At 43.4% G+C, this 25,447-nt stretch overlaps 2 protein-coding genes across 10 annotated transcripts in view; one reads left to right on the plus strand and one right to left on the minus strand.

The window, feature by feature from the left end:
• On the plus strand, positions 1-15,334 carry COQ10A (coenzyme Q10A). 9 transcript variants are annotated; one of them, XM_082351086.1, is made up of 7 exons: positions 3-358; positions 906-1,052; positions 1,836-2,028; positions 2,264-2,365; positions 7,146-7,267; positions 10,288-10,332; positions 11,373-11,545. In XM_082351086.1, exons 1-6 carry the CDS (start codon positions 237-239, stop codon positions 10,328-10,330), a joined length of 729 nt encoding a protein of 242 aa, XP_082207212.1. In that variant the 5' UTR covers positions 3-236; the 3' UTR covers positions 10,331-10,332; positions 11,373-11,545. The 9 variants fall into 9 exon arrangements, with proteins under 9 accessions (XP_082207207.1, XP_082207208.1, XP_082207212.1 ...); XM_082351081.1 differs by lacking the exons at positions 10,288-10,332; positions 11,373-11,545 and adding an exon at positions 9,850-10,189 and having other exon boundaries at positions 1-358; XM_082351082.1 differs by lacking the exons at positions 10,288-10,332; positions 11,373-11,545 and adding an exon at positions 7,470-7,617 and having other exon boundaries at positions 2-358.
• CS (citrate synthase) overlaps positions 4,257-25,447 on the minus strand; it is a 27,801-nt gene continuing 6,610 nt past the window's right edge. Inside the window, exons 2-11 of the mRNA XM_082351000.1 lie at positions 16,879-16,929; positions 16,158-16,265; positions 15,363-15,428; positions 14,549-14,680; positions 13,970-14,158; positions 7,626-7,825; positions 6,811-6,940; positions 6,585-6,686; positions 6,178-6,387; positions 4,257-5,866 (exon numbers count right to left, since the gene is read on the minus strand). Of these exons, the coding sequence (XP_082207126.1) occupies positions 5,696-5,866; positions 6,178-6,387; positions 6,585-6,686; positions 6,811-6,940; positions 7,626-7,825; positions 13,970-14,158; positions 14,549-14,680; positions 15,363-15,428; positions 16,158-16,265; positions 16,879-16,929 (1,359 nt within the window). The 3' untranslated portion in view covers positions 4,257-5,695. The remainder of the gene's footprint in view (positions 5,867-6,177; positions 6,388-6,584; positions 6,687-6,810; positions 6,941-7,625; positions 7,826-13,969; positions 14,159-14,548; positions 14,681-15,362; positions 15,429-16,157; positions 16,266-16,878; positions 16,930-25,447) is intronic.

Below are 25,447 nucleotides of genomic sequence, written 5' to 3' on the forward strand. Positions count from 1 at the left end.
CCATGGCAACGGCGTGACGTGGGGGTACTGGGAGCTGCGGGAGCAGCGGTAGCGGCTTCAGTTCTAGGCAACCCGGACGCCCGGGCAGGAACAAGGGGAGAGGAGCTACCGCCCCGCGCCGCCCCTGCGCTCGGGGGCCCTGAACTCGCCCGGCTGCCGCTAACCTCCGCTCTTCCTCTGGAGTGAGGAGTGCGCAGCTGGTATCAGAGCCGAGAGGGCAAGGGAGGGTAGCGCGCATGGCCTCGGCAGGCGCGCGGCGACTCCCGGCCGGGACGCGCGCGGCGGCCAGGGGCTGCAGCGGCCTCTCGCTGCTCCCGGCCCCGCCCCTGGTCCCTCCGCGACCGCCGGGACCAATGAGGTGAGAGGGAGGTGCGGGCGTCGGGGCTGGAGCTAAAGGGGTCGCCCAGGACCCCGAAGTTGCAGCTCTGGCTGCAGGCACGGCGGGAGGGCGGCTGCGGTCGTATCTTGGGGTCTAATGTAGAGCTTTAGGGAATGCTTTTGCAAGTTATTCGCGAGGCAAAGTCCTCGAGGTGGGTGCCCAACCACTTCTTGCCCCTCGCGGGTGCCCTGGCAACAGCGGGCTTGGCGGGGCCCCGGGGACTGTGATGCTTCCTGAGAGTCCTCGCTTTCAGCAGTAGGGTAGCCTCCAGTCAAAGGCACCCGGCGCTTCGCACGCATCCCACTTTTCCCCAACTCCTCCCCCGGCACTGTCCTCCGCCGCCCTCGACCTTTCGCACTCGTGACTGCCTGGCCAAGGGAGCCTGGCGGGCTGCAGCAGGTGCTAGGCGGAAAGCTTGTTTGGACGACCTTCCTCTGGGATGCGCCCCTCTTCCCCTTCACCTGGGAATGGTTGAGGAACACAAGGAAAGAATCGTAACGTGTTTCTCCTTTCCTTTTGGCCTTAGATTTCTGATCTCGTGCAGCCTCTTCTTGCCCCGGGCTGCCCAGGTCTTGGCGGCTGAGGCTGGCTTACCTCCCAGCCGTTCCTTCATGGGCTTTGCTGCCTCCTTCACCAACAAGCGAAAGGCTTACTCCGAGCGTAGGATCATGGGGTGAGCATCCCCTCCTGTCCAGCAGCCCTCCACATTCACTTTCCCGCCAAACAAAAAGCATGTTCAGGCTGGAACGTAAGGGTAGCCGTAGTGGGCAAGATTCATCCCTGGCTGTCCCATGCTTCCCAGCTATATTACTGATCCTTTATCCTCCTCTGCCAGCCTTCCAACCTTAATTCCCCCCTTCCTGGTTGCTATGCATGTGCATTGTGAAACGTGACTAGAGTTGGACAGTAACATAAGACAACAGGATATTATTTCTCTGCTGACCTGACTTCAGGTATTCTGAGCACAATATGAGTTAACACTTACTGAGCACTTACTACTGCTAGCAGTTAGGCTGCTTAGGTGTTTTACCATAGATTTTCTCATTTGATCCTTTCAACAAACTTATGAATCAATTACTACTATTACCTATGATTCACAGAGGAGATACGGGGACAGTAATAATTTACCTAGGGCCACACTGTCAAAAAGTCGTAGAGCTGGGATTTGAGTCCTTTTGTGAATCATCAGTAAAATCGACAACCTCTGTTCTCCCTAGATGGTCTTAGCATCAAAATAGTAAATGCAAAAGCACTCTGTAAACTGCAAAACTTAAGGTAACATTAACGTCATGGAAATTTACACATTTGCTTTCGCAAAGTCATTCATCCAGGCTTATTTGGCATCTCTAGTTCCTGAAGGTGCATGATTAGTGGGCATGGGGGGAGGGTGCCTAGGGCAAGGAGGAACATCACCCATCTGGCAGTTCCTTGGCCTCTCTCTGATTCCTTTCCCTAGGTACTCAATGCAGGAGATGTACGAGGTGGTAGCCAATGTCCAGGAGTATCGTGAGTTTGTGCCCTGGTGTAAGAAGTCTTTAGTGGTATACAGCCGCAAAGGTCACCTGAAGGCCCAGTTGGAGGTTGGCTTTCCACCTGTTATGGAACGTTATACTTCTGCTGTTTCCATGGTCAAACCTCACATGGTCAAGGTGAGGTCTGTCTGGGAGGGATTAATCAGGAAGTTTTGTGTTCTCTGGCATTTTTACGTTTAAAGGCTATTGTGGCTTTCCTTGTAATGATTTTTTATCTCCACGTGCCAAATATTTCCCTAATAAAATATTAGGAGAGGAAAATGGCTTTCAATTCCTTCTTATAGCCTCCTATACCTGATACAGGTTTAATTCCATCGTAATATTGTTTAACTACCTGACTGTCCTATTCTAGGCTGTTTGCACCGACGGCAAGCTCTTCAACCACTTAGAGACCATTTGGCGGTTCCGCCCTGGTATTCCTGCCTATCCCCGAACTTGCACTGTGGACTTCTGGGTGAGTCAGGAGGCTGTATAGCACAGGGCTACCTTGTTGGGGGGTTGAGCTGAGGTACTGTGACAGTTATTTCACAAGTCAATGACACTCTTCACAGGTCTGAGCTTGTATCAAACTTGTACTTTATACTCAGTCCCAGGGCCTTTGAGGGGATCTAATGAACTGGAGCGGGAGGAAAAGGCACTGAATAGTATCCTTGCATTTGGCCAGGGACTATCCAACATGGTCTTGAAGAGTTTCTGTTTCTTACCCATTCCCAGATTTCCTTTGAATTTCGTTCTCTGCTGCACTCCCAGCTGGCCACCATGTTTTTTGATGAGGTTGTCAAACAGAATGTCACTGCCTTCGAGCGCCGGGCAGCAACCAAGTTTGGTCCAGAAACAGCCATCCCCCGTGAACTGATGTTCCATGAGGTGCACCAAACTTGAGGCAAAGGATTGTTCCCTAGCCTCACCTCTCCTCTCCCTCCTCACCCAATTCTCTTATTTATTTCATTTGGCTCCTGCTCCAATCTGAGAGAAGAGTCTATGTTCATAATACTGTTCTCCCACTCAAATTGGGCTCTAAGCTGGCTGGAAATGCTGGGGGAAAGAAAAGGCAGGGAGGTATGGAAAGGAGACATGCTTAGGAAAGGGTCAGGCTCATCTTGAGAGCCCATATGCCTGATGCCTGCAACCTTCTCACACTGAATTATAATCAGGACTGTATGGTTGTCTCTGAGCTCTTGTCAAGGTGCCTTAGTGTCTGACCAGGGGAAGACAGCAACTTTTCTTAGGATTGAATAAATTGAACTCCTTTCTCTGACACACAGCTACTGGGTAGTCAATAACTTTGCCTGCTCTTGGGGAAGGGGCAGGATAAGAACCCTGATAAATAAAGGGATATTTGCTTGTGGCAGGGGGTGAGGAGGGAGGTTTACTATTTTTAATGCCCTCAGCCCCTCAGGAGATGCCTGAGATCTGGCCCCAGCTTGAAATCCGTATGACCTCACTTTAAGAGTAGTTCCATGCTGCCTGGCTAGTGGAGAGCAAGGGGCTTTCTCCCCATCATTGCCACAGGGGGCAAGGAGCAAAAGAGCACTGAACAGTTATACTCTTGGGTTGTACCTTATTCTTCCACTTGGCCTGAGTTTTTATAAAATTTCAATAAATTAATTGTGACAGTATGAATTTGGCTTTTATATATTGCTTCTCAGGGGAATAATGTAGATATAGTAGAGTAGTAGAAAGTCATGGCTTCCTTCCCTAGGGGAGTGAAGGTGCAAGAAGGCCTCTTGGACACAGTGTCCCTGCTAACTATAGTAGCACATTCTACAAGCCAGGACCTAGTACCCACTCCCTTGCCTATTTATAGACTTTTTCAGAAGGTCAGTTGCAGCAGGAGTCTCAGGATAGAGTAATCTGGTCTCAGACCTCCCATATAACTGATGCCCTCCAGACCACCTCTTATTCTGGGGGATCCTTAAGGGAAGCTGCAAAGAACTGGTGTTTCACGAGGTACCAGAGCCCTCTAGAGGCGCAGATCCTGAGTCAGCAGTCCTACCTTAACTGCCCTTGGTATAGTTTGTTCCTTTCACCCAATGGGCTGGACCAGCTTCCTTGGATTAGTCACACAAGCAGTTGTGAGGTCTCAGCTACAGTCCTTGAGTGTTCTACCTTATGACAAATTTAGGAAGGATGGGGGCTAAAGATCAAGGACTTCTAACCATGAAGACAGACGGCAATCTCCTTTGGAAATCTCACAGGGAACCTGTCTTCTGATTAGGGTAAATGAATGCCAAACCTACCTCAAGATAAAAAAGATGCACAGGATAACATAACCCACCAAGTCCAGGATCTTGCTAGCCAGAATCCTTACCTGATTCTCCCAGGCCTTATTTAATAGGCTCAAGCATTGTTAATAAAAACATTTATTTTGCATTTTATACAGAACAACCTGAAGTCTGCATCATGACTTGACAGTTACCCAGGGGTTTACAGACAGTATTATCCATCTCAACAGCGTGGTTCTGGGGATTTGGGATCCACACAAACACAGGCAGGAGTTGCGAGGGAGGAAGGGGGCACAGCAGGAGTGTATTTTTAATCCTTTCTTGAAAAGAAAAGGCAGTAGAGCATTCTGAGTCACTGGAAACCTGTGCATAGGGGGCTTCTAAAACAAACACTGTACTGTGAGCTCTTGGGGAAGGGGCAGGATAAGAACCCTGATAAATAAAGGGATATTTGCTTGTGGCAGGGGATGAGGAGGGAGGTTTACTATTTTTAATGCCCTCAGCCCCAGTACCTCATATTCAAAGGAGACCATGTCCAATCTCATTTCCCTGTTCAGAAAGAGGTGCTAGTACCCCTGGGATCAGGCCATGAAGATATCATGCTGGTCATTCCCAAGTCCCTGTTCTATAGCCCACAGCATATTAAAGGGGAAAGAAAAAAGGTCAGAGGGTAGTGGCTTGTGTTCCAGGGAAGTAAAATGCTTAGTTCATATTAAGCACTGATAAAGCCAAATAATGGGAAAGACCACAATATCATACAGTGCTGTATACAACCTGCTGAAAGAGGTCTCTAATAGGGACCAAGAGGGGAAGGTCCAGAGCAACCTTGGCTTGAGGTGCAGCAGGTATAGAAAATCTGGAAAGAGGTGAGTATTCAAGTAATAGGGAATAGAACACTCCCAGGTCTTAATTTTAATGGGGTAATTTAAAAAAGAGAAATAAAAATCAAACACTGGGTGCCAGTCACAACAAATACCATGGCCTTTATGATCACCTGGTATCATTAAAAACAAACAAACAAACAAACAAAGCCAAAGCATAACCAATCGGTCTTGCTAGGAAGTGTCTGTGTGCATCGGAGAGGTTAATGGGGCTTGGTATAGGTGACAATCCAACATGATTCCTATGGAAACAGAAGGGGCAGGGTCCTGGTTTGCTGGCCTATTAAGGGGTGGGCAGAGTAGAACCAAAAGCTCTGCTGAAGTGACTGCAGATTCTCTGCAACCAGCTTTGACCTAGGGAAAGAGGAGCCAGATTCTCACTCTGGAGACTGGGTGGGGGCACGGGTAAACCTAACCCGTACCACATGCATTAGTCCTGGTCACCCTACAGTTGATGGGCAACTCATACCAGGCCGGGGAAAGGAGCTGGTTAGGGAAGAAGGGGTTACTTTTCATCTTTTAAAATCTTAATTAATATCTTAACCTCAAACTTATCATCAGTGCCTCAGATACAATTTAATCTTAAGTCTTTAAAAGCCCCCTGAAACAAAAGTATACTTTTTTTTTTTCTTTAAGATCCCTCACTTTCCGGTAGCTAGTTTCTCCCCGTCTTCAGTTTCACCCAGACTTAGACTCCACAAACTTCATCAGACCGTCTGTGCTCATGGACTTGGGCCTCTCTAGAGGGAAGCCTAGGGCTCGGCTCCAGATGAGCTGTGCTAATACACCCAGTGCCCGTGATACCCCAAACAGGACTGTGTAGTAATTCATCTCCGTCATGCCATAGTACTGTAAGGTAAAAGAGAAAAAAGTTTTGTTAAAGGCCCACAGGTAGTGGCATGTACAAGTCCAGATTGATTAAAAACCTTAACCCAGTTAGCCTTAAATAGAAATGACTGGGAAAAGTATAGCAACTGGATTCTGAAAAGAAAGCACCCGTTTCCTCCAGCCCACACCTCCCCTACCATAGGCAACTTTAACAAAAGGGTAAGGAAGGAGGTGTGAGAGTCCTTGTTCTGACTAGGGAGTTGATTTTGTGCATGGCAGAGAACAGTAAGGTTTGGTATAAATTAGAGGAAAGCAGGGAAAGGAGGACTCACCTGGAGCAGCACTCCACTATGAGCATCTACATTGGGCCAAGGATTCTTGGCCTTGCCCTGTTCTAGGAGGACATTGGGCACAATCTTGTACAGCTGAGCAACCAGCTTAAACATGGGGTCCTGAGGCAGGTGTTTCAGAGCAAACTCTCGTTGACAGGTATATCGTGGATCAGTCTTCCTTAGTACTGCATGGCCATAGCCTGGGATAACCTACAAAGGATAGGGGGGGAAAACCAGTTGTATTCTCAGGTAGAAATTTTTGTCTTTTCTGAATTCTTTAGGGTAGACAAATGGAAAAAAAATCTCCTCTAATTTAGGGAGTTATCTCATTCTTTTCTCCTTCATTCTTCCAAATTATAGAACTTGAGTCTTGGCTTCTTTCCTAGTTGCTAAGCATCTCTGCTTACCCGTCCTGAGTTGAGTGTGTTCCAGATATAGTCTCGTAACTTCTCATCTGACACATCTTTGCCAACTTCCTTCTGTAGTTGTGTCAGCCAAACAAGCACTTCCTGTGGGTAAGGTTTGGAGAATAAAAGAGTGTCAATGCATATGCCAGGAGAGAACTCCAGGATCAGAAACAAAGCATGGCAGTAAGAAAAACATGGAGCAGGAGAAGAAAAAGAACAGTCTTACCTGATTTGCCAGCCCATGCAGGGGCCCTGCCAGCCCATTCATGGCTGCTGCGAAGGACAAGTAGGGGTCTGAAAGGGCACTGCCCACCAAGTGGCTGGTATGGGCACTTACATTGCCACCCTCATGGTCACTGTGGGGAAGTAAGAAAGGAGAATCAAGGCCAAGAGAAAGGAGAAAAAAGGGGCAGATTACTGAAACACAGTCCTTGCTGTTCTCTTATCGTCACATACTAGCCTAGCTATGGATTCACACCAGCCTATAGCTAGTCACTTATACATAAGCTCTTGTAAGAGATGTCCCAATCTTATTATCAGCCTTTGTTCACTAATCCACAGGGCTGGAGAGGTTACTGCTTGATGATGCCTGGCCTGCGTGCCAAGCTCCCTGACTCTCACTGCAGCTTTAACAGCAATGGCCAGAAGAGGGAGCTCCTGGAAAGCCAAAGGACCTGTCTAATGTGAGCAGCTAGTACCTTTTCCTAGCTAGAAGCACTATCTTACTCTTAGCGTGGTTATGGTAATTTTTCTAGACCTCCTGACCTTCTTTACCAGACCCCTTTCTTGCCTTGTACCATCCCATATGCTGTGTTTCCATCTCCTTGCTGCCTACCACCTGTTAAGGAGTTTGGGTTTTTTTTTGGCGTGCTGCATGGCATACAGGATCTTAATTCCCCGACCAGGGATGGAACCCACGCCCCCTGCAGTGGAAGCACAGAGTCTTAACCGCTGGACTGCCAGGGAAGTCCCAAGGAGTTTTTCTTAATATTCACCACCAATCCAGGCACCTGGTGGCTATGGTTGCTGGGTCTCCCTCACCTGTGGATGGTGAGGTACAAGCGCATGAGCTCCGTGAACTGAGCGTCAGTATAGCCTAACATGTTGGTGAAATTGTGGGACCAGTCCAGCTTAGAATCAATGGCCCCAATACTGCTGCCCTCTCGATGGAGATTCCGGTAGATCTTTGCTGCAACACAAGGTAGCTTTGCAATCAGATCCATACAGTCTTCATAAATCAACTGATGGGGAGAAGAGGAAAATGGAGGAAAAAAGAAGAGGAATTATCAACAAGGAAGAATAAGGCAGGGATGGTGTTTGTTCTCTATGGACTGGGCTATTTGGATTGATGATTCTATGCTGGGTGATTATAAACGGAGTATAACAACAATGACCATTTAACTGAATAACTGTTACGACCCAGGCACCGCATTAAGGGATTTATACAAACTATCTCATGTATATTAAAACATTATTCCCAATTTTTTCCCATTCTACAAAGTATATAATGACCTCCATTTTACAGAAAAGGGAACTGAGGCTCAGAGCATTCAGTTAAATGCCAAAGTCAGATTTTGAACCCTTGTATGTTTAACCATGATCTTTTCCACTACATGACTTTGCATTCAAAGAATGTGCTAAGACACTAGGTTTTAATAATTCTATGTTCCATCTTTCAAAGAAAATTCACCATATACACCAAGGGTCAAACAGTGGCATTCAATTGTTAGTTATTAACAAAGGCTTCCATTTTTTTAAGCACTTACTATATAACAGGTACTGTGCTAGATATATTATTTTCATTTTTTTCTTTTCTTACAATAGTCCTGTAAGGTAACATAGCCTTCATTTGTAAAAACTGGGGCACAAGGTTACCCACTCAGCTAATAAGCATCACCTAGCTTAAATAATTATTAACTCATGGCCATGCTTGTTTCATCTATACCCTTACTTTCCCCTCTCATCTCCCAAATTATTTTGAGTGAATCCCAGATAGCATATATAACATGTAAGTATTTAAGCATGTATCTCTAAAAGATAAAGGTCCTTCATAATCAAAATCACAAAACCATTATCCTACTGAAAAGAATTTAACAATTCTTCAATATCATTAACTATCTACTCAGTATTCAAGTCCCCCCCACCTCATTCATTTATTATAAAGCTCCCCCTCATTTGTCTGTTTCACTGAAAATAGCCCACATTGCAACTGTCTGACATGTCTCTGAAGTCTTTTTAATTAATTTAAGTTCCCTCTTATGCTGTGCTTTTTTTACTTTGCAGTTTATTTGTGGAAAATCAGATCATTTGTCCTGTAGAATTTCCCACAGTTTAGATTTTGCTAGTTATATACCTGTGATGTCATTTAACCTCTGTCCACTGTATTTCCGACAGACTGATAGAGCTGGAGGTTTGAGCAGATTCATGTTCAATTTCTTTAGCAAGACTTTTTGATAAATAGTGCTGTGTTCATTTATTAAGAGAAACATATAATATCTGGTTGTCTTTTTGTGATGTTAATAGCGTGCTCAACTTTTATGTCTCAATTCTATCTTCTCATAGGGATTTTAAGTTCCTTTAGGGAGGGTGACAGGGTTTCAGTAGTTTTTTTGGTTTTTTTTTTTTTTTGGCCATGCTGTGAGGCTTGTGCGATCTTAGTTCCCAGACCAGGGATCGAACTCGTGCCCCCTGCAGTGGAAGCATAGAGTGCTAACCAATGGACCGCCATGGAATTCCCAAGTTTTTTCTTTTAATAACAAAAAAATTCAGGAATTCCCTGGCGGTCCAGTGGTTAGGACTCGGTGCTTTCACTGCCAGGGCCTGGGTTCAATTCCTGGTTGGGAAAGAACCTGCAAGCCATGAGATGCGGCCAAAAAAACACACAAAACCAAACAAAACAATAAAAAAAATTTCTACTTTCAGTCACAATACATTGAAAACGTGGAGAAAATACTTGCTGAATGACATTACATAGTGCTATCCTATCAAGCTAACTGGCTAAATGTTCCTGTAAGAAGTCATGAGGTTTTGGTAGTTTTGTTGGAACAAAGAACAAAATCTATAATAACTAGCCTAAATGAGATAATCTCTGTGAAGTCATCTATTACTCAAGTACTCAGTGAATTTTGTCAATGCCACCAAGATTCAATGAGAATACTGCCAAAATTAAAAAGCTACTTGAAGCAAGAAGTACTTAGCTAACACTTGCAAGTTCTCAGGAGATTACTTACATGATAATCGTACTATTAACCATACCTCCTTGCAGATTTACATCCCCCAAGGAAGTAGGTTATTTCCAGAAGCCTGCATCAAGGATATGCAGTTCTAAGGGACCTGGATTCATTAGCAGAATGCCAAGAACAAGATCCTGGGCTAGGCAAACTGGTATCTGTGGAGTATGTACTAACTTTCAAAATCATTTGTAAAGTATGAATGACCACAACATAAAGAAACGACAAAAAGAGGATTGTTTCAACTTCTAGCACTGAGAATGAAGTTTATAAAGCAGCAAGTATCAGATGAGGTATGACAGTGTGGGATCTTTACCCTGCTTTTTGTAGTGGTAAAGCTGTACAGTCAAGAGATTAAATAAACAAACAAACACACTGACAGAGAACGCCTCCTTATTTCTTCTTTAATAAACTAAGACTGAGGTGCTATTTAGCTACTGGTACTAACTCATTCTTCATCTTTAAACCCTCAGAAAAAAAGACAAAACACGCCACCATCACAACTGCCTGGAATAAAGGTAACAAAACTGACCATAATCATCATTGTGAGCCAGCATCTCTAGTGCTAGAGAAATCCTGGCCAAGTATTTAGCTATCAGTCATTTTTTAAAAAATTTTTATTGGAGTATAGTTGATTTACAATGTTGTGTTAGCTATCAGTCATTATAAAGAAGACACAGAAAAAGAGGAGAGCCAGTATTAATGGTGAAGAGACCCTAGAGTGAAGCAAACTCAAGTCTCAATCTGGTCTCTACCAGTAACTAGCTGCATGACCCTGGGCAAGCTACTTATTTTCTCTAATCTTCAGCTTTCCCATTCAGTAAAATGACATCAGTGACATCTACCTCATGGGGTTGTTCTGATGATTAAATCAGATAATGAATATAAAACATTTAAGCTAATATTTGGCATGTTTTCAAGAGTTGTTAGGTGTTGGGATGATGATTTTATTATAGATTAAACAGCTTCAAAACCTACATATACTGTTCATATGCCTTACTAGAAAAACCTCATCTGTCAGCTACTTCGCAAATTTTACCCAATTCAACAACATCGTAAGGCTACTTCATAATTAAACAGCTGGTGCATCAGAGTAATCTCCTAGTCACAAGTGAAGTTAAGTCAATTAGTAAATTAGTAAAAGACCTAACTTTCTCACCTCAATAGATTACACTATTTATCTAAAGTCATGTAAACTGTTATGGAAGGAAAGTTGTAGGAAGATCATCCTCTTGAGGTGTATGTAAAAAACAGCATGAACTGATGATTCTAGTAGAGAATTAGATCACATATACTCCTTAACATAAATTTTTAAACAGAAATAACCAGCTGAATGCTGTCATGTAATTCTACTAAAGTAGAATGGTTAAATTAACCAAGACAGAGAACTAAACTGAAATAGCATGTCTGATCTTTGAGAGAGATAGGATATGGCAGCAAAAGAGCACCAAGCTCCACTAAAGCAGTTACTGGTGCTAATTTTTGTTCAGTGTGAACTTATTAGACGCACATCCTGAGGCTGACAGATATATAAATATTGCTTATACACACTCTCCAGGTTGGCAAAGTCCTGAAATACAATGTTCACCTCAAGACAGCCACCCTCAGATGATATCTCACAAAGAGGTGGCAGGACAACCAATCAATGGCTGTACACTGAAATGGAGGCAATAGCAAGCAGAGAAGAACAAGATTCATTTTTCTGATTCAATAAAGGACAGTGTGAAGCAATGCAGCATGTTTGGATACCTGGGAAATATCTTATAGGTATTTATTGCAAAGTATGAAGAACTCTACAACAGTCAACACAACAGCACTGTAAGAAGTAACAGGCACTTCTGAGTGGTCAATTTCTAAAAGACAAGTTTTAAAATAGAAGAACTGTTGGCCTTGATTTAACCTTTTCTGTTATGGTGACCCACACAGATAACAATTACTTGAACAGTATTTTAAAAAGAAAATGAAAAGCAACATATTCAGGTTATACAACCTTCTGAACCTGCTGATGTGTGACTTTATAAATGCTTGTGAATAGGTTTAGTTTGCATCATTCCTATACCTTCCTCCTCAAAGCCAACCAGACTAGTATCAACTGCAAACTTTCCCTCTTTCCCCCAACAGCAAACACAATTCTCTATACACAGTTGGCACTGAATAAATATTGACCAATCCAATGAAGTGGGATTTGCCAAAACCCCAAGGAGATTTCATCAGACCAGTGGGCCATGCTGCTCTGTGCCTTGCCTCATAGTGAACTCTTTGGGGACCTTCTCCTGGTCAAAAATCCTTTAGTGTATCTGCTTTGCAGAAAGGAACTTTTCTGTTCCTATACTACCTGTCTCTAAATAAGAAACAAAAGAAAATGAGATGTCCTTCTGTAAACCTAGCCAGATAAATTGTACTTTACCCAGTGTTTGTGAGTATGTGGGGTATTGGAAAGAGGATGGAAGGAATTATGTCCTATGCGCTAGGACAAGGCCCAACAATCTTCTCATACTCTAACCACAGAGTTCAAACTATTAAGATCACATTTCATTTTCAGAGAATAAAGCTCATTTGCTTTTTGGATCCTACTTCCAGGATACTAACCACCCTTCCACTCCTGACAGGTATCTTGAGTGGGTTAGTCCAAACTGTGGCTGACTGGCATTAGTCCTCCTAGCCTCCCGAGTTGCCTTAGCTGCCATTCTTCCAAATTCTCAAGATTCTCCTTATCTGGGGACTTCCCTGGTGGCGCAGTGGTTAAGAATCCACCTGCCAATGCAGGGGACACGGGTTTGAGCCCTGGTCTGGAAAGATCCCACATGCTGCAGAGCAACTAAGCCCATGTGCCACAACTACTGAGCCTGCGTGCCACAACTACTGAAGCCCGAGCTCCTAGAGCCCGTGCTCCGCAACAAGAAGCCACCACAATGAGAAGCCTGTGCACCACAACAAAGAGTAGCCCCTGCTCACCGCAACTAGAGAAACCCTGTGCACAGCAACAAAGACCCAACACAGCCAAAAATAAATAAATAAATTAATTAATTAAAAAAAAAAAAAAACGGTTCTCCTTATTTGAAGAGGAGAAGGGACCCTTTGGGGCCAGAGTGAGACTACTCTGCAAAACCTTCCTCAGGGGCTTCCCTGGTGGCGCAGTGGTTAAGAATCCGCCTGCCAATGCAGGGGACACGGGTTCGAGCCCTGGTCTGGGAAGATCCCACATGCCACAGAGCAACTAAGCCCGTGCGCCACAACTACTGATCCTGCGCTCTAGAGCCTGCGAGCCACAACTACTGAAGCCCCCGCGCCTAGAGCCCATGCTCCGCAACAAGAGAAGCCACTCCAATGAGAAGCCCGCACACTGCAACAAACAGTAGCCCCTGCTCACCGCAACTAGAGAAAGCCCGCGCACAGCAATGAAGACCCAACGCAGCCAAAAAATAAATAAATTAAAACAAAAAACAAAAAACAAAAAAACCTTCCTCAGGGGCCCTGTGGTTAAGTCACATCTTTTTCAATGTTCCAACAGCACAGCGTACACACCTCTATTCCAGCAAGAGTACTGAATTGTAGTTTCTTTTTTTTTATAAATTGATTTATTTTATTTATATTTATTTTTGGCTGCACTGGGTCTTCGCTGCTGTGCGTGGGCTCTCTCTAGCTGCGGCAAGCGGGGGCTACTCTTCATTGTGGTGCATGGGCTTCTCTGTGGCAGCCTCTCCTGTTGTGGAGCACGGGCTCTAGGCACATGGGCCTCAGTAGTTGTGGCGTGCAGGCTCAGCAGCTATGGTGCGTGACTCAGTAGTTGTGGCACACAGGCCCAGTTGCTCTGTGGCATGTGGGATCCTCCCGGACCGGGGCTCGAACCCATGTCCCCTGCATTGGCAGGCGGATTCTCAACCACCGCGCCACCAGGGAAGCCCGTAGTTTCTTTTTTATGTGTATATCACCCTAACTAAATCAATAACCTTGGTGATAGAAAGCGTGCTTCATTTATCTTTGTAATTCCTAAGACGGATAAAAAGCAAGCCTACAGTAAAATTTTGTTAAATGAGTTTCTGGCATAACTCAGGGTAGTAATTTTCCTAAGGATTCTACATTCCTTTTTCTTCCTTCACACTCAAGTCCTTTGAATCTCCATCAAACATCAATCATCACAGCAAAGTTTCCTACCTCCCAGTACTTGGTTCGGTTGACACCCTCTGCATATGCTCGGGCAAAGTTGCTTTCACTGTTGAGAGCTGTAATGGCTGCACTGAGCTGAGACATGGGGTGTAGATTAGTGGGAAAGTTGTCCAGCATGGTGACCACATGGGAAGGCAGAGCTGCCCTCTTTGCCCACTCTTCTGAGAGCCAAGATACCTGTGAAAGGGAGACATTGCTCAAAACACTAGGCAAGGAAAAAAGAAAAAGAAGAGAAATAAAAAAACAATGGGAATTCCCTGGCGGTCTAGTGGTTAGGACTCGGCACTCTCACTGCTGGGGGCCCAGGTTCAATTCCTGGGAAATAAGATCTTGCAAGCTGTGTGGTGCAGCCAAAATTAAAAATAAAAAAATAAAATAAAAAGACAGTGACCTCTGAGTAAAGAAAATCCAAGAGAATTCAATACAGTCCACTTATACAGCAGAACTCTGCTCTGATTCCTTCCCCTCTATAAACTACCACCCATAACCAGATCAGAATTCAGTGTCTGAGATTAGAAAAAGGCAAAGAAGGAGGGGAATGAGAAGTGCTAGTGTCCTTCTGCTTACCTGTTCCTCTGTTGGGATTTGTCCAGTTACCAGCAGCCAAAATAAGCCCTCTGGCAGGGGTTCTTCCCCACCCTTAGCCTTGGGCAGCAGTTTCTGGCATTCAGGGATACTGTAGCCTCGAAAACGGATGCCCTTGAAGGAGAAGAGTAAGGATTACAACTCTTAAATTTGTTAGCCTCAAAGTCACACAACTGACTGATCCCACTTTCATCAGACCTGTCACCAAGTTAGAACTTTTAAAGCGCAAATCTTTAGATAACTTACTCCTGCTTTGTACTTTTAGCTTTACTAGTTGATATATTAAAAAGGTAAACTCGCTCTTCAGTTATTCCATATATACCTACTTTCACCTTCCAAAATATACAGGTAGGTGCTTTATTTTGTTCTCCTTACCCTTAGTGGTCTAAGCCAGAGGTCCCCGGAACCCCGGTGCTGGTCCGTGGTCTCTTAGGAACCAGGCTGCACAGCAGGGGGTGAGCGGCGGGCAAGCGAGTGAAGCTTCACCTGTATTTACAGCCACTCCCCATCACTGGCATTACTGCCTGAGCTCCGCCTCCTGTCAGCATTATGGTGAGTTGAATAATTATTTCATTATATATTACAATGTAATAATAATAGAAATAAAGTGCATAGTAAATGTAATATGCTTGAATCATCCAGAAATCATCACCCCCAACCCATCCACGGAAAAACTGTCTTCCACAAAACTGGTCCCTGGTGCAAAAAAAGGTTGGGGACCACTGGTCTAATCCATGGTGCGCACAATGGTCAGTAAAATCAGCGATTATTAGTGATTGATATGAGGGTCTCTTACCTCATCAGGATCAAGAACTGATGTTTCATATACCAATCCCTTCATGCCTCTCATGCCACCATACATCTAAAGAAAAGAAGAGGATGTCTGAATAATTCAGGCTGGAGCTTGTTAGTGCTTCATGGGATCTGGGAGAGGAAATTTATTCTCTGACTTGCAAGACTTCATTTGGGGGAAGATTTCTGAGGAGTTAACTTACTATAGAATGGAACTTTGAAAGGAAGACTGCTAACGCTGGAAATGAATTTTTTAAGTTGAGAAATCACTACCTTTAGTTAGTATTTTTGCCTCTGCTCCCTTTTCGTATTTTTTTTTTCTCCTGCCCATTCTTATCCCCTCAGTCCCACCAACCGAAGTAAACAGAATGGGATTGACTGTAGGGAAAGGAGGTGGAGACCAATGGCTAAACACTGTTGTGAAATTATCATCTGAGCTGCTTAGACTCTTAGGACTGAAGAAGAAACCATCCTAAAGCTGTTCTAGAAGGCCTGCTAGAGCTGTGGTTTAACTGGATGATCAGCACAGCATCAACTCAAAGACAGAGAGCCTTGGGCCCAAAAGCTAAGGGGTTGGGAAGAGGAATAAAAACTTCATTTATCCCTCCCATACATGAATTAGGTTAGCCTCAACTATTAAATTTATAGAAAAGAACAGTCTAATTTCTAACAAACTCCGTAAGCTTCAACATTTCCTTATATGGGACAGACTGCTTTGAACAATCAGTGAAGAGGATGGTACATTTGTTGAATCATATTACAGAGCTACTTTTTGCAGGCAAAACGCTACAACCCTTACCATGTCCACAGTGATTTGGCCCACCACCGTCTTGCCATGTTGCTGCCTGAAGGTCTTAATTCTGGCCTGCTCCTTAGGTATCAGATCAGCCAATATGTCTTTCAAATTCTAAAAAGAGAAGTAGAGAGGCTAAGTGATGATCAAAATATTGATTAGATTTCTGCAAAGTAGGTATGTTAAGACTGATTTTTAGAATTTGGCTTTCTCTACCTGCCAGGGAAGTCTGGTCAACTTCTCTATACAGATGAGGGCAAAAGAATTAGGCAGAACAAGAAGGGAATGGGGAGTTGTTTAACGGGTACAGTTTCAATTCAGGAAGATGAAAGTTTTGGCCATGAATAGTGATGATGGTTGCCCAATAATGTGAATTACTTACTGCCATTAAATTATAAACTTAAGAATAGTCTAATTTCTAACCAACACCATAAGCTCCAACATTTCCTTGTATGGGACAGATAGTCACTGAAGAGAATGGTACTTTTGTTGAAGTACATTACAGAGCTACTTTTCCCAGCCAAAACCCCACAGTCCTTATCATGTCCACAGTGCTTTAGCTATCTTAAAGTAGTAGTAGTGATAATAGTTGTAACAATAATAACAACTGGAAACCTCCAGGAGATACTCAGGATAATGATGAGAGGCTGGGTAGTAGCCCACCACCCCTCCCCATCCCAGGGTCAAGCTGCCTCAATGATTCTCAGTCCTCTTTTCCAAACCTTACCGTGGAAGAAGCACTGGCATGCCGGGCAGCAAGAACAAGACAGGATGCATTCTGCAAAGAAAACACAAAACCTTATGCAATCGTCCTCCCTCCTATGTATTAAAAAGGAGTTATAGTGACTCAACCTCTCTTCATTTTAGCCTCTAAGGACAGTTTGACATAAGAAAGCTATAAAAGGCCTTGAGCAACCTGGAAAGAGTTACCAGTCTGGAAGCAACAGCTTCATTAGCATTCCCTGAAGAGACTCTCCGATCACCTGGGTTCTACGGCTGGGCTTTGTTAGGCACAGAAAAAACTTCAGAGAGGCAGTTGTTAAAGTACCCAGTCCATCCCACTCTAGTCGACAATAGCTCTGAGAAAAGCAAATGAGGAAACTGATCAATTACTTAACCCAGCTGGTAAGGTTTCTTCAGCACCTAGTCTTTTGGCAACACATCAACCTCTCCAGTCTAGGAGAGGCCACAGGTGGAAGCAGCCTTTTACAACACTACCTGATATGCTCCTGGAAAAAGCACAGAGAAAACAGAATATCTACAAAGTAACAACCAACAGACTGCTCAACAACAGCAATGGAAACTAGAAAACTGGTAAATTATCTTTAAAATATTGAGAGAAAATAATTACTAAGCTAGAGTTGTGTACCCAGGTGAGGAAGAAATCTTAAAGGGGGTGAAATAAAGACATTTCAGGTAAACGAAAGCTGAGAGTTTATCACCTACACACCTGTACCAAAGGAATTTTTTTTTAAATTGAGGTATAGTTGATGTACTGTATTATATAAGTTTCAGGTATACAACATAGTGATTCACAATTTTTTTTTAAAGATTTATTACTTATTTTATTTATTTTTGGCTGCACTGGGGTCTTAGATGCGGCACCCAGGATCTTCCATCGTGGCGTGAGAGCTCTTCATTGTGGTGCGCGGGCTTCTCCCTAGCTGTGGCCTGCGGGTTTTCTCTTCTCTAGTTGTGGCACACAGGCTCCAGGGCGCGTGGGCTCTGTAGTTTGAGGCACGTGGGCTCTAGTTGAGGTGCGCGAGCTCGGTAATTGTGGCATGCGGGCTTAGATGCCCCACAGCATGTGGGATCTTAGTTCCCTGACCAGGGATCGAACCCGCGTCCCCTGCATTGGAGGTGGATTCTTTACCACTGACCACCAGGGAAGTCCCCTGATTCACAATTTTTAAAGGTTATATTCCATTTATAGTTTTTATACAATACTGGCTATATTTCCTGTGCTGTACAATATATCCTTATAGTTTATTTTATACGTAGTTTGGATCTCTTAATCCCCTACCCCATCTTTCCCCTCCCCACACTGTACCACTATAGTTTATTCTCTATATCAGTGTCTTTTTCTTTTTTGTTATAGTCACTAGTTTTCTTTTTTAGATTCCACATATAAGCGATCAGTATCTGTCTTTCTCTGACTTATTTCACTCACATAATATACTCCAAGTCCATCCATGTTGCTGCAAATGGCAAAATTTCACTCTTTTTTATGGCTGGGTAGTATTCCATTGTATATATACAACACAGCTTCTTTATCCATTCCTCTCTTGATGGACACTTAGGTTGCTTCCATATCTTGGCAATTGTAAATATAAACAGTGTAGCTAGACTATGTTTAGAGATAGATTTTTCCCCCCAAGAAAAACAACTTTCTATGAAGATTGCCGAGTTGCAACAGAAAGTTCAACACTGCCTTTGAAAAAGACAACCAGGGACTTCCCTGGTGGTCCAGAATCCACCTTCCAATGCAGGGGACACAGGTTCGATCCCTGGTTGGGGAACTAAGATCCCACATGCTGCAGGGCAACTAAGACTGCAGGCCACAACTAGAGAGCCTGCACACCACAACTACTGAGCCCGTGTACTACAACTAGAGAAGCATGCACACCGTAATGAAGACCCAGCACAGCTAAATAAACAAACAAAAATAAAAATAATGCCTAACTTGTAGTGTTTAAAAAAAAAAGAAAAAGACAACCAGTTATACTACTACCAAGTTGTAAGGAGTGAGGCAAGGAGGTTGACTTTTCTTCACAAGATTTTTTTTCTCTTTTTTATTTTTTGGCTGTGCGTGGCACGTGGGATCTTAGTTCCCTGACCAGGCATCGAACCTGTGCCCCCTGCATTAGAGCATGGAGTCTTAAGCACTGGACCACCAGGGAAGTCCCCACAAGATTATTCTGAAGATAAAATGAGATTGTCAAAATAAGCCCCAGTGTCCTCATCAATTAAATGGTGCTGATACCTACCACATATGTCACAGGGTTGGTTGCCTTGTGATGATTAAATTACAATGGATGTGGAAGCACCATGCAAACTAAAGATTACACACACACACACACACACACAAACTGTGGAGAAAGTCTACACCTCTCCTCCTTTCACCAAAAGGTCAGAGACACCTTTTCTATTAACTACAGTCATCTCTCAGTATTCAAGGGGGGATTGGTTCCAGGACCCCCTACCCCCAACACATAACCAAAATCCGAGGAAGCTCAAGTTCCTTATATAAAATGTTGTAGTATTTGCATATAACCTAAGCACATCCTTCCGTATACTTCTTTGCTGCACACAGGCTTTCTCTAGTGGTGGGTGAGCGGGGGGCTACTCTTCATTGCAATGCGCAGGCTTCTAATTGCGGTGGCTTCTCTTGTTGCAGAGCAGGGCTCTAGGTGCACGGGCTTCAGTAGTTGTGGCTTGTGGGCTCTAGAGCGCAGGCTCAGTAGTTGTGGCACACGGGCTTAGCTGCTCCGCAGCATGTGGGATCCTCCCAGACCAGGGATCGAACCCGTGTCCCTCTCACTGGCAGGCGGATTCTTTTTTTTTTTTAAACATCTTTATTGGAATATAATTGCTTTACAATGGCATGTTAGTTTCTGCTTTATAACAAAGTGAGTCAGCTATACATATACATATATCCCCGTATCTCCTCCCTCTTGCGTCTCCCTCCCACCCTCCCTATCCCACCCCTCTAGGTGGTCACAAAGCACTGAGCTGATCTCCCTGTGGCTGCTTCCCACTAGCTATTTTACATTTGGTAGTATATACAAGTCCATGTCACTCTCTCACTTCGTCCGAGCTTACCCCTCCCCCTCCCCGTGTCCTCAAGTCCATTCTCTACATCAGCATCTTTATTCCTGTCCTGCCGCTAGGTTCTTCAGAACCATTTTTTCTTTTTTCTTTTTTTAGATTCCATATATATGTGTTAGCATACAGGATTTGTTTTTCTCTTTCTGACTTACCCCACTCTGTATGACAGACTCTAGGTCCATCCACCTCACTACAAATAACAATTTCGTTTCTTTTTATGGCTGAGTAATATTCCATTGTATATATGTGCCTCATCTTCTTTATCCATTTATCTGTCGATGGACACTTAGGTTGCTCCCATGTCCTGGCTATTGTAAATGGAGCTGCAATGAACCTTGTAGTACATGACTCTTCTTTTTTTTTTAATTTTTTTTTTTAATCAGTCATCAATTTTATACACATCAGTGTATACATGTCAATCCCAATCGCCCAATTCAGCACATCACCATCCCCACCCCACCGCGGTTTTCCCCTCTTGGTGTCCATACGTTTGTTCTCTACATCTGTGTCTCAACTTCTGCCCTGCAAACCGGTTCATCTGTACCATTTTTCTAGGTTCCACATACATGCGTTAATATACAATATTTGTTTTTCTCTTTCTGACTTACTTCACTCTGTATGACAGTCTCTAGATCCATCCACGTCTCAACAAATGACTCAATTTCGTTCCTTTTTATGGCTGAGTAATATTCCATTGTATATATGTACCACATCTTCTTTATCCATTCGTCTGTTGATGGGCATTTAGGTTGCTTCCATGAGCTGGCTATTGTAAATAGTGCTGCAATGAACATTGGGGTGCATGTGTCTTTTTGAATTATGGTTTTCTCAGGGTATATGCCCAGTAGTGGGATTGCTGGGTCGTATGGTAGTTCTGTTTTTAGTATTTTAAGGAACCTCCATACTGTTCTCCATAGTGGCAGTATCAATTTACATTCCCACCAACAGTGCAAGAGGGTTCCCTTTTCTCCACACCCTCTCCACCATTTATTGTTTGTAGATTTTTTGATGATGACCATTCTGACTGGTGTGAGGTAATACCTCACTGTAGTTTTGATTTGCATTTCTCTAATGATTAGTGAGGTTGAGCATCCTTCCATGTGTTTTTTGGCAATCTGTGTATCTTCTTTGGAGAAATGTCTATTTAGGTCTTCTGCCCATTTTTGGATTGGGTTGTTTGTTGTTTTGATATTGAACTGCATGAGCTGCTTGTAAATTCTGGAGATTAATCCTTTGTCAGTTGCTTCATTTGCAAATATTTTCTCCCATTCTGAGGGTTGTCTTTTCATCTTGTTTATGGTTTCCTTTGCTGTGCAAAAGCTTTGAAGTTTCATTAGGTCCCATTTGTTTATTTTTGTTTTTATTTCCATTTCTCTAGGAGGTGGGTCAAAAAGGATCTTGCTGTGATTTATGTCATAGAGTGTTCTGCCTAAGTTTTCCTCTAAGAGTTTTATAGTGTCTAGCCTTACATTTAGGTCTTTAATCCATTTTGAGTTTCTTGTTGGGTATGGTGTTAGGGAGTATTCTAATTTCATTCTTTTACATGTAGCTATCCAGTTTTCCCAGCACCACTTATTGAAGAGGCTGTCTTTTCTCCATGGTATATTCTTGTGGCAGGCGTTTTCCTAACCACTGCACCACCAGGGAAGTCCCCTTCCATATACTTTATTTTTTTTTCTTTTTTTAAAAATTTATTTATTTATTTTTTATTTTTGGCGGCGTTGGGTCTTCCTTGCTGCGTGCGTGCTTTCCCTAGTTGCGGCAAGCAGGGGCTACTCTTCGTTGCGGTGCATGGGGTTCTCATTGTGGTGGCTTCTCTTGTTGCGGAGCATGGGCTCTAGGCATGCGGGCTTCAGTAGTTGTGGCTCGCAGGCTCTAGAGTGCAGGCTCAGTAGTTGTGGCACACGGGCTTCATTGCTCCGGGGCATGTGGGATCTTCCCAGACCAGGGCTTGAACCCGTGTCCCCTGCATTGGCAGGCGGATTCTTAACCACTGAGCCACCAGGGAAGCCCCCTTCCATATACTTTAAATCATCTCTAAATTACTTAAAATACCTAATGCACTATAAATGCTATATAGTTGTAAATACAAAGTAAATGTTATGCAAATCGTTGTCAGCACGTGGCAAATTCAAGTTTTACTTTTTGGAACTTTCTGGAATTTTTAATTAATTTATTTATTTTTGACTGCACTGGGTCTCTGTTGCTGCGTGCAGGCTTTCCCTAGTTGTGGCGAGCGGGGGCTACTCTTTGTTGCGGCGCGCGGGCTTCTCATTGCAGTGGCTTCTCTTGTTGCGGAGCACAGGCTCTAGGAATGTGGGCTTCAGTAGTTGTGGCACGTGGGCTCAGTAGTTGTGGCTCGTGGGCTCTAGAGCGCAGGCTCAGTAGCTGTGGTGCACAGGCTTAGTTGCTCCACGGCATGTGTGATCTTCCCGGACCAGGGCTCAAACCCGTGTCCCCTGCATTGGCAGGTGGATTCTTAACCACTGCGCCACCAGGGAAACCCCACTGGAATTTTTTTAAAAAGTATTTTTGATCCACAGTTGGTTGTACCCACAGACGCAGAACCTGTGGATGCAGAACCCACAGATGCAGAACCCACAAAGAGCCGACTGTATTGCATTGCTGTCTGGTCGTGCTGAAAATCATTTGAACTAGTGCTACTGTATAAATTCCAAAACACTACATGCCTAAGGTGAGAGTTAGTAGAGCCTGAGGCTTTTTAGAAGTTAGTACCCCTCTTTCTGTTGGGGCAGGAGGGAGAAATGAAAAGGGAAGAGACCCTTCAGAAAATGTTATTTAAAAAAGAATCAATCCAAAGCTAAATTCAGAGAGCAGAAGACAAGCTAATATGGCCCTAAAACAAAGGGGGAACACCTCAACTTGTTAACCAGGGCTGCCTGCAACTCCTTTCATTAACTTCCTAAAGAATCCCCTCTAGCTCACTGAGGACCATTTGGGCAGAAAGCACGCAGCACAAACAGCCCTTTAGGCTGTTCATCTTACACAGGGCGCATGGGAGCTGGACGCAGCACTCAAGAAATAACGTTCCTGGGGACTTCCCTGGTGGTCCAGTGGCTAAGACTCCGCACTCCCAATGCAGGGGGCCTGGGTTCAATCCCTGGTCAGGGAACTAGATCCCATATGCCACAACTAAAGAGTCTGCATGCCACAACTAAAGACCCCACATGCCTGAACAAAGATCCTGCGTGCTGCAACGGAGATCCGAGGCAGCCAAATAAATTAATTAATTAAAAAAAAAAAAGAAAGAAAGAACTTTGCTTTTTCTTACTAGTCACCAAAAAGTGAACAAGGGAAAACCTGTGAATAAGTTCAAACTATTGTTCTACAGTGCTAACCATGTTCAAGCTATTCCATGCTCCATGGTCCCACAGATTCCCTATAATAGAGGCCCCAACTCCCAGAGACCACATCAGCACTCAACAGACCTTTTAACTGTGGGTAGTTGGTTGTTGTGGTTCTGTTTTGTTTTTAAAGAGGCTATAGGGAACATACCATCATAGAGAAAAAAGAAGTTGAAATCTTTCCATAATGATAATTTTTCCACTTCTAAACCATGCTGAAGTTTCTGTAATGGCTGGCTGCTTCATTGGCAAGAGGAAGGATTATAAGAAGAATAGTTTAAAGTTAAATCTTAGGCAAAAGAAAAAAATCTATCCAAGCTCAGCACACAGAATGAGAGCCAGACAAAAAGTTTTTTCCCCTTGTGAGAGAGAACTACTAGAATCAATAAGCTTCCCTCTCCTTTTACTTCATTTAAGGTAAAAAAAAGAAAAAAAGAAATCGGAAAGAAAAGGGTGGAAGGTCACCTAACAAGGCTGTAAGAATGAAACATCATTTAAAGGCGTCAGATAGGTCATGACTGCTGCTTAGTTATATAGTCCATTCTCAGATCTGTTTATATGAATGCTACTTTAAAGGAATGGTTAGGGAAGAGGAACTTGCAACTAAACTATCACCCCACTTCCACCACCAGCAAAGTCTTAATTTCCTTTGTATAGAGTGTCTTTGCTATTTAATGAGGCAACTCAAAAGTAACTTAAGGAGAGCTGATCTCAACTGTCCCTAACCTCCATCAGCAACACTTCTTAGCCAGATCTCCAATTTGCAAAGCAGTGCTAGTGTGTGGAGAGCGTGGCTATGTAGCTATAGAATAAAGCTAGTATATTCTGTTCCTACACTTCTGGCTGTGTGACCCTAGCTAAGTCATTTAATCTTTCTGTGCTTCAATTTCCTTATCTGTAAAATGAGAACAATCTACCCAAAAAGAATTCAGAGTAATGACAGTAAAGATGATCCAAGATCTTGGAAAAAGAATAGAGGCACAGATCTAAAAGATACAAGAAACGTTTAACAAAGACCTAGAAGAACTAAAGAACAAACAGAGATAAACAATACAATAACTGAAACAAAAAATGCACTAGAAGGAATCAGTAGCAGAATAAGTGAGACAGAAGAACGGATAAGCAAGCTAGAAGACAAAATGGTGGAAATCACTGCCGCAGAACAGAATAAAGAAAAAAGAATGGAAAGAAATGAAGACAGTCTAGGAGACCTCTGGGACAACGTTAAACGCACCAACATTCGCATTATACGGGTCCCAGAAGGGGGGAGAGAGAGAGAGAGAGAGAAAGGACCTGAGAAAATATTTGTAAAATGGGAACAATAATAGTACCTACCTCAAAGCATTGCTATGAGAATTAATTAGGTCAATATTTACTTAAAACCATGCCTGACACACAGCAAGTGCTCTGTATTTGTTATATAATAAATGTAGAAAATCAAATAGTATGGCCACTTTCTAGCACCCTTCAATGTCAAATTTAGTCATATTTTAGCTCACCCTGCAGCCTAGGGAAAAAACTAAAGAAATATGAAGGATTTTAAAAGCAGCAATTCATTGATATGACCGCCCAAAAGGCTAGAATAGGAAAAATTCAAGTTAGGACAACTTTATCTAATGATGTAGAAGACAGAGCACAAAGCACATGCCTTGGAATTAGGAAAGGAAATTTGGGTTCTAGTCGCAGCTGCATTACTAAATAACTGAGACATCCAAAGCAAACAACTAACTACTGTTTCCCTTTCCCTCTCCACATTTAGGATAACACTCAAGCTACTTAGCTCAAAGTCTGATTCTAAGGCTCCAACAAGGACACATATGTAAAGGTACTCAAAAGCCTTGCTATTTAAAATATGACTGCCTAGCCAGCAATATAAGCATTACCTGGAGCTTGTCAGACATGCAGAATCTTGGGCCCCACCTCAGACCTACTGAATCCAAATCTCCAGTTTAACAAACTCACTAAGTGATTCCTATGAACAATAAAGTTTAAGAAACATCCATGGTTTAAAGCATTAAGCAAGGAAGCAGAAGGGCAGAATATAAAGAGCCTGGGATATGGTGTTATCAAGGGTCAAGTCCTAAATCCAGGTTCTGCCACTAT

The sequence above is a fragment of the Balaenoptera borealis genome, assembly GCF_965194805.1.
Source record: "Balaenoptera borealis genome assembly, chromosome: 13".
Classification (NCBI taxonomy): Eukaryota; Metazoa; Chordata; class Mammalia; order Artiodactyla; family Balaenopteridae; genus Balaenoptera; species Balaenoptera borealis.

What these genes read in the sequence shown, in the direction of transcription:
- COQ10A (XM_082351081.1), top strand. Translation starts at nt 237, where the DNA reads ATGGCCTCGGCAGGCGCGCGGCGACTCCCGGCCGGGACGCGCGCGGCG. An exon ending in TCAAACCTCACATGGTCAAG is followed by an intron (nt 2,029 to 2,263) that starts GTGAGGTCTGTC and finishes GTCCTATTCTAG; the next exon opens with GCTGTTTGCACCGACGGCAA. An exon ending in AGCCAAAGGACCTGTCTAAT is followed by an intron (nt 7,268 to 9,849) that starts GTGAGCAGCTAG and finishes ACCTCCTTGCAG; the next exon opens with ATTTACATCCCCCAAGGAAG.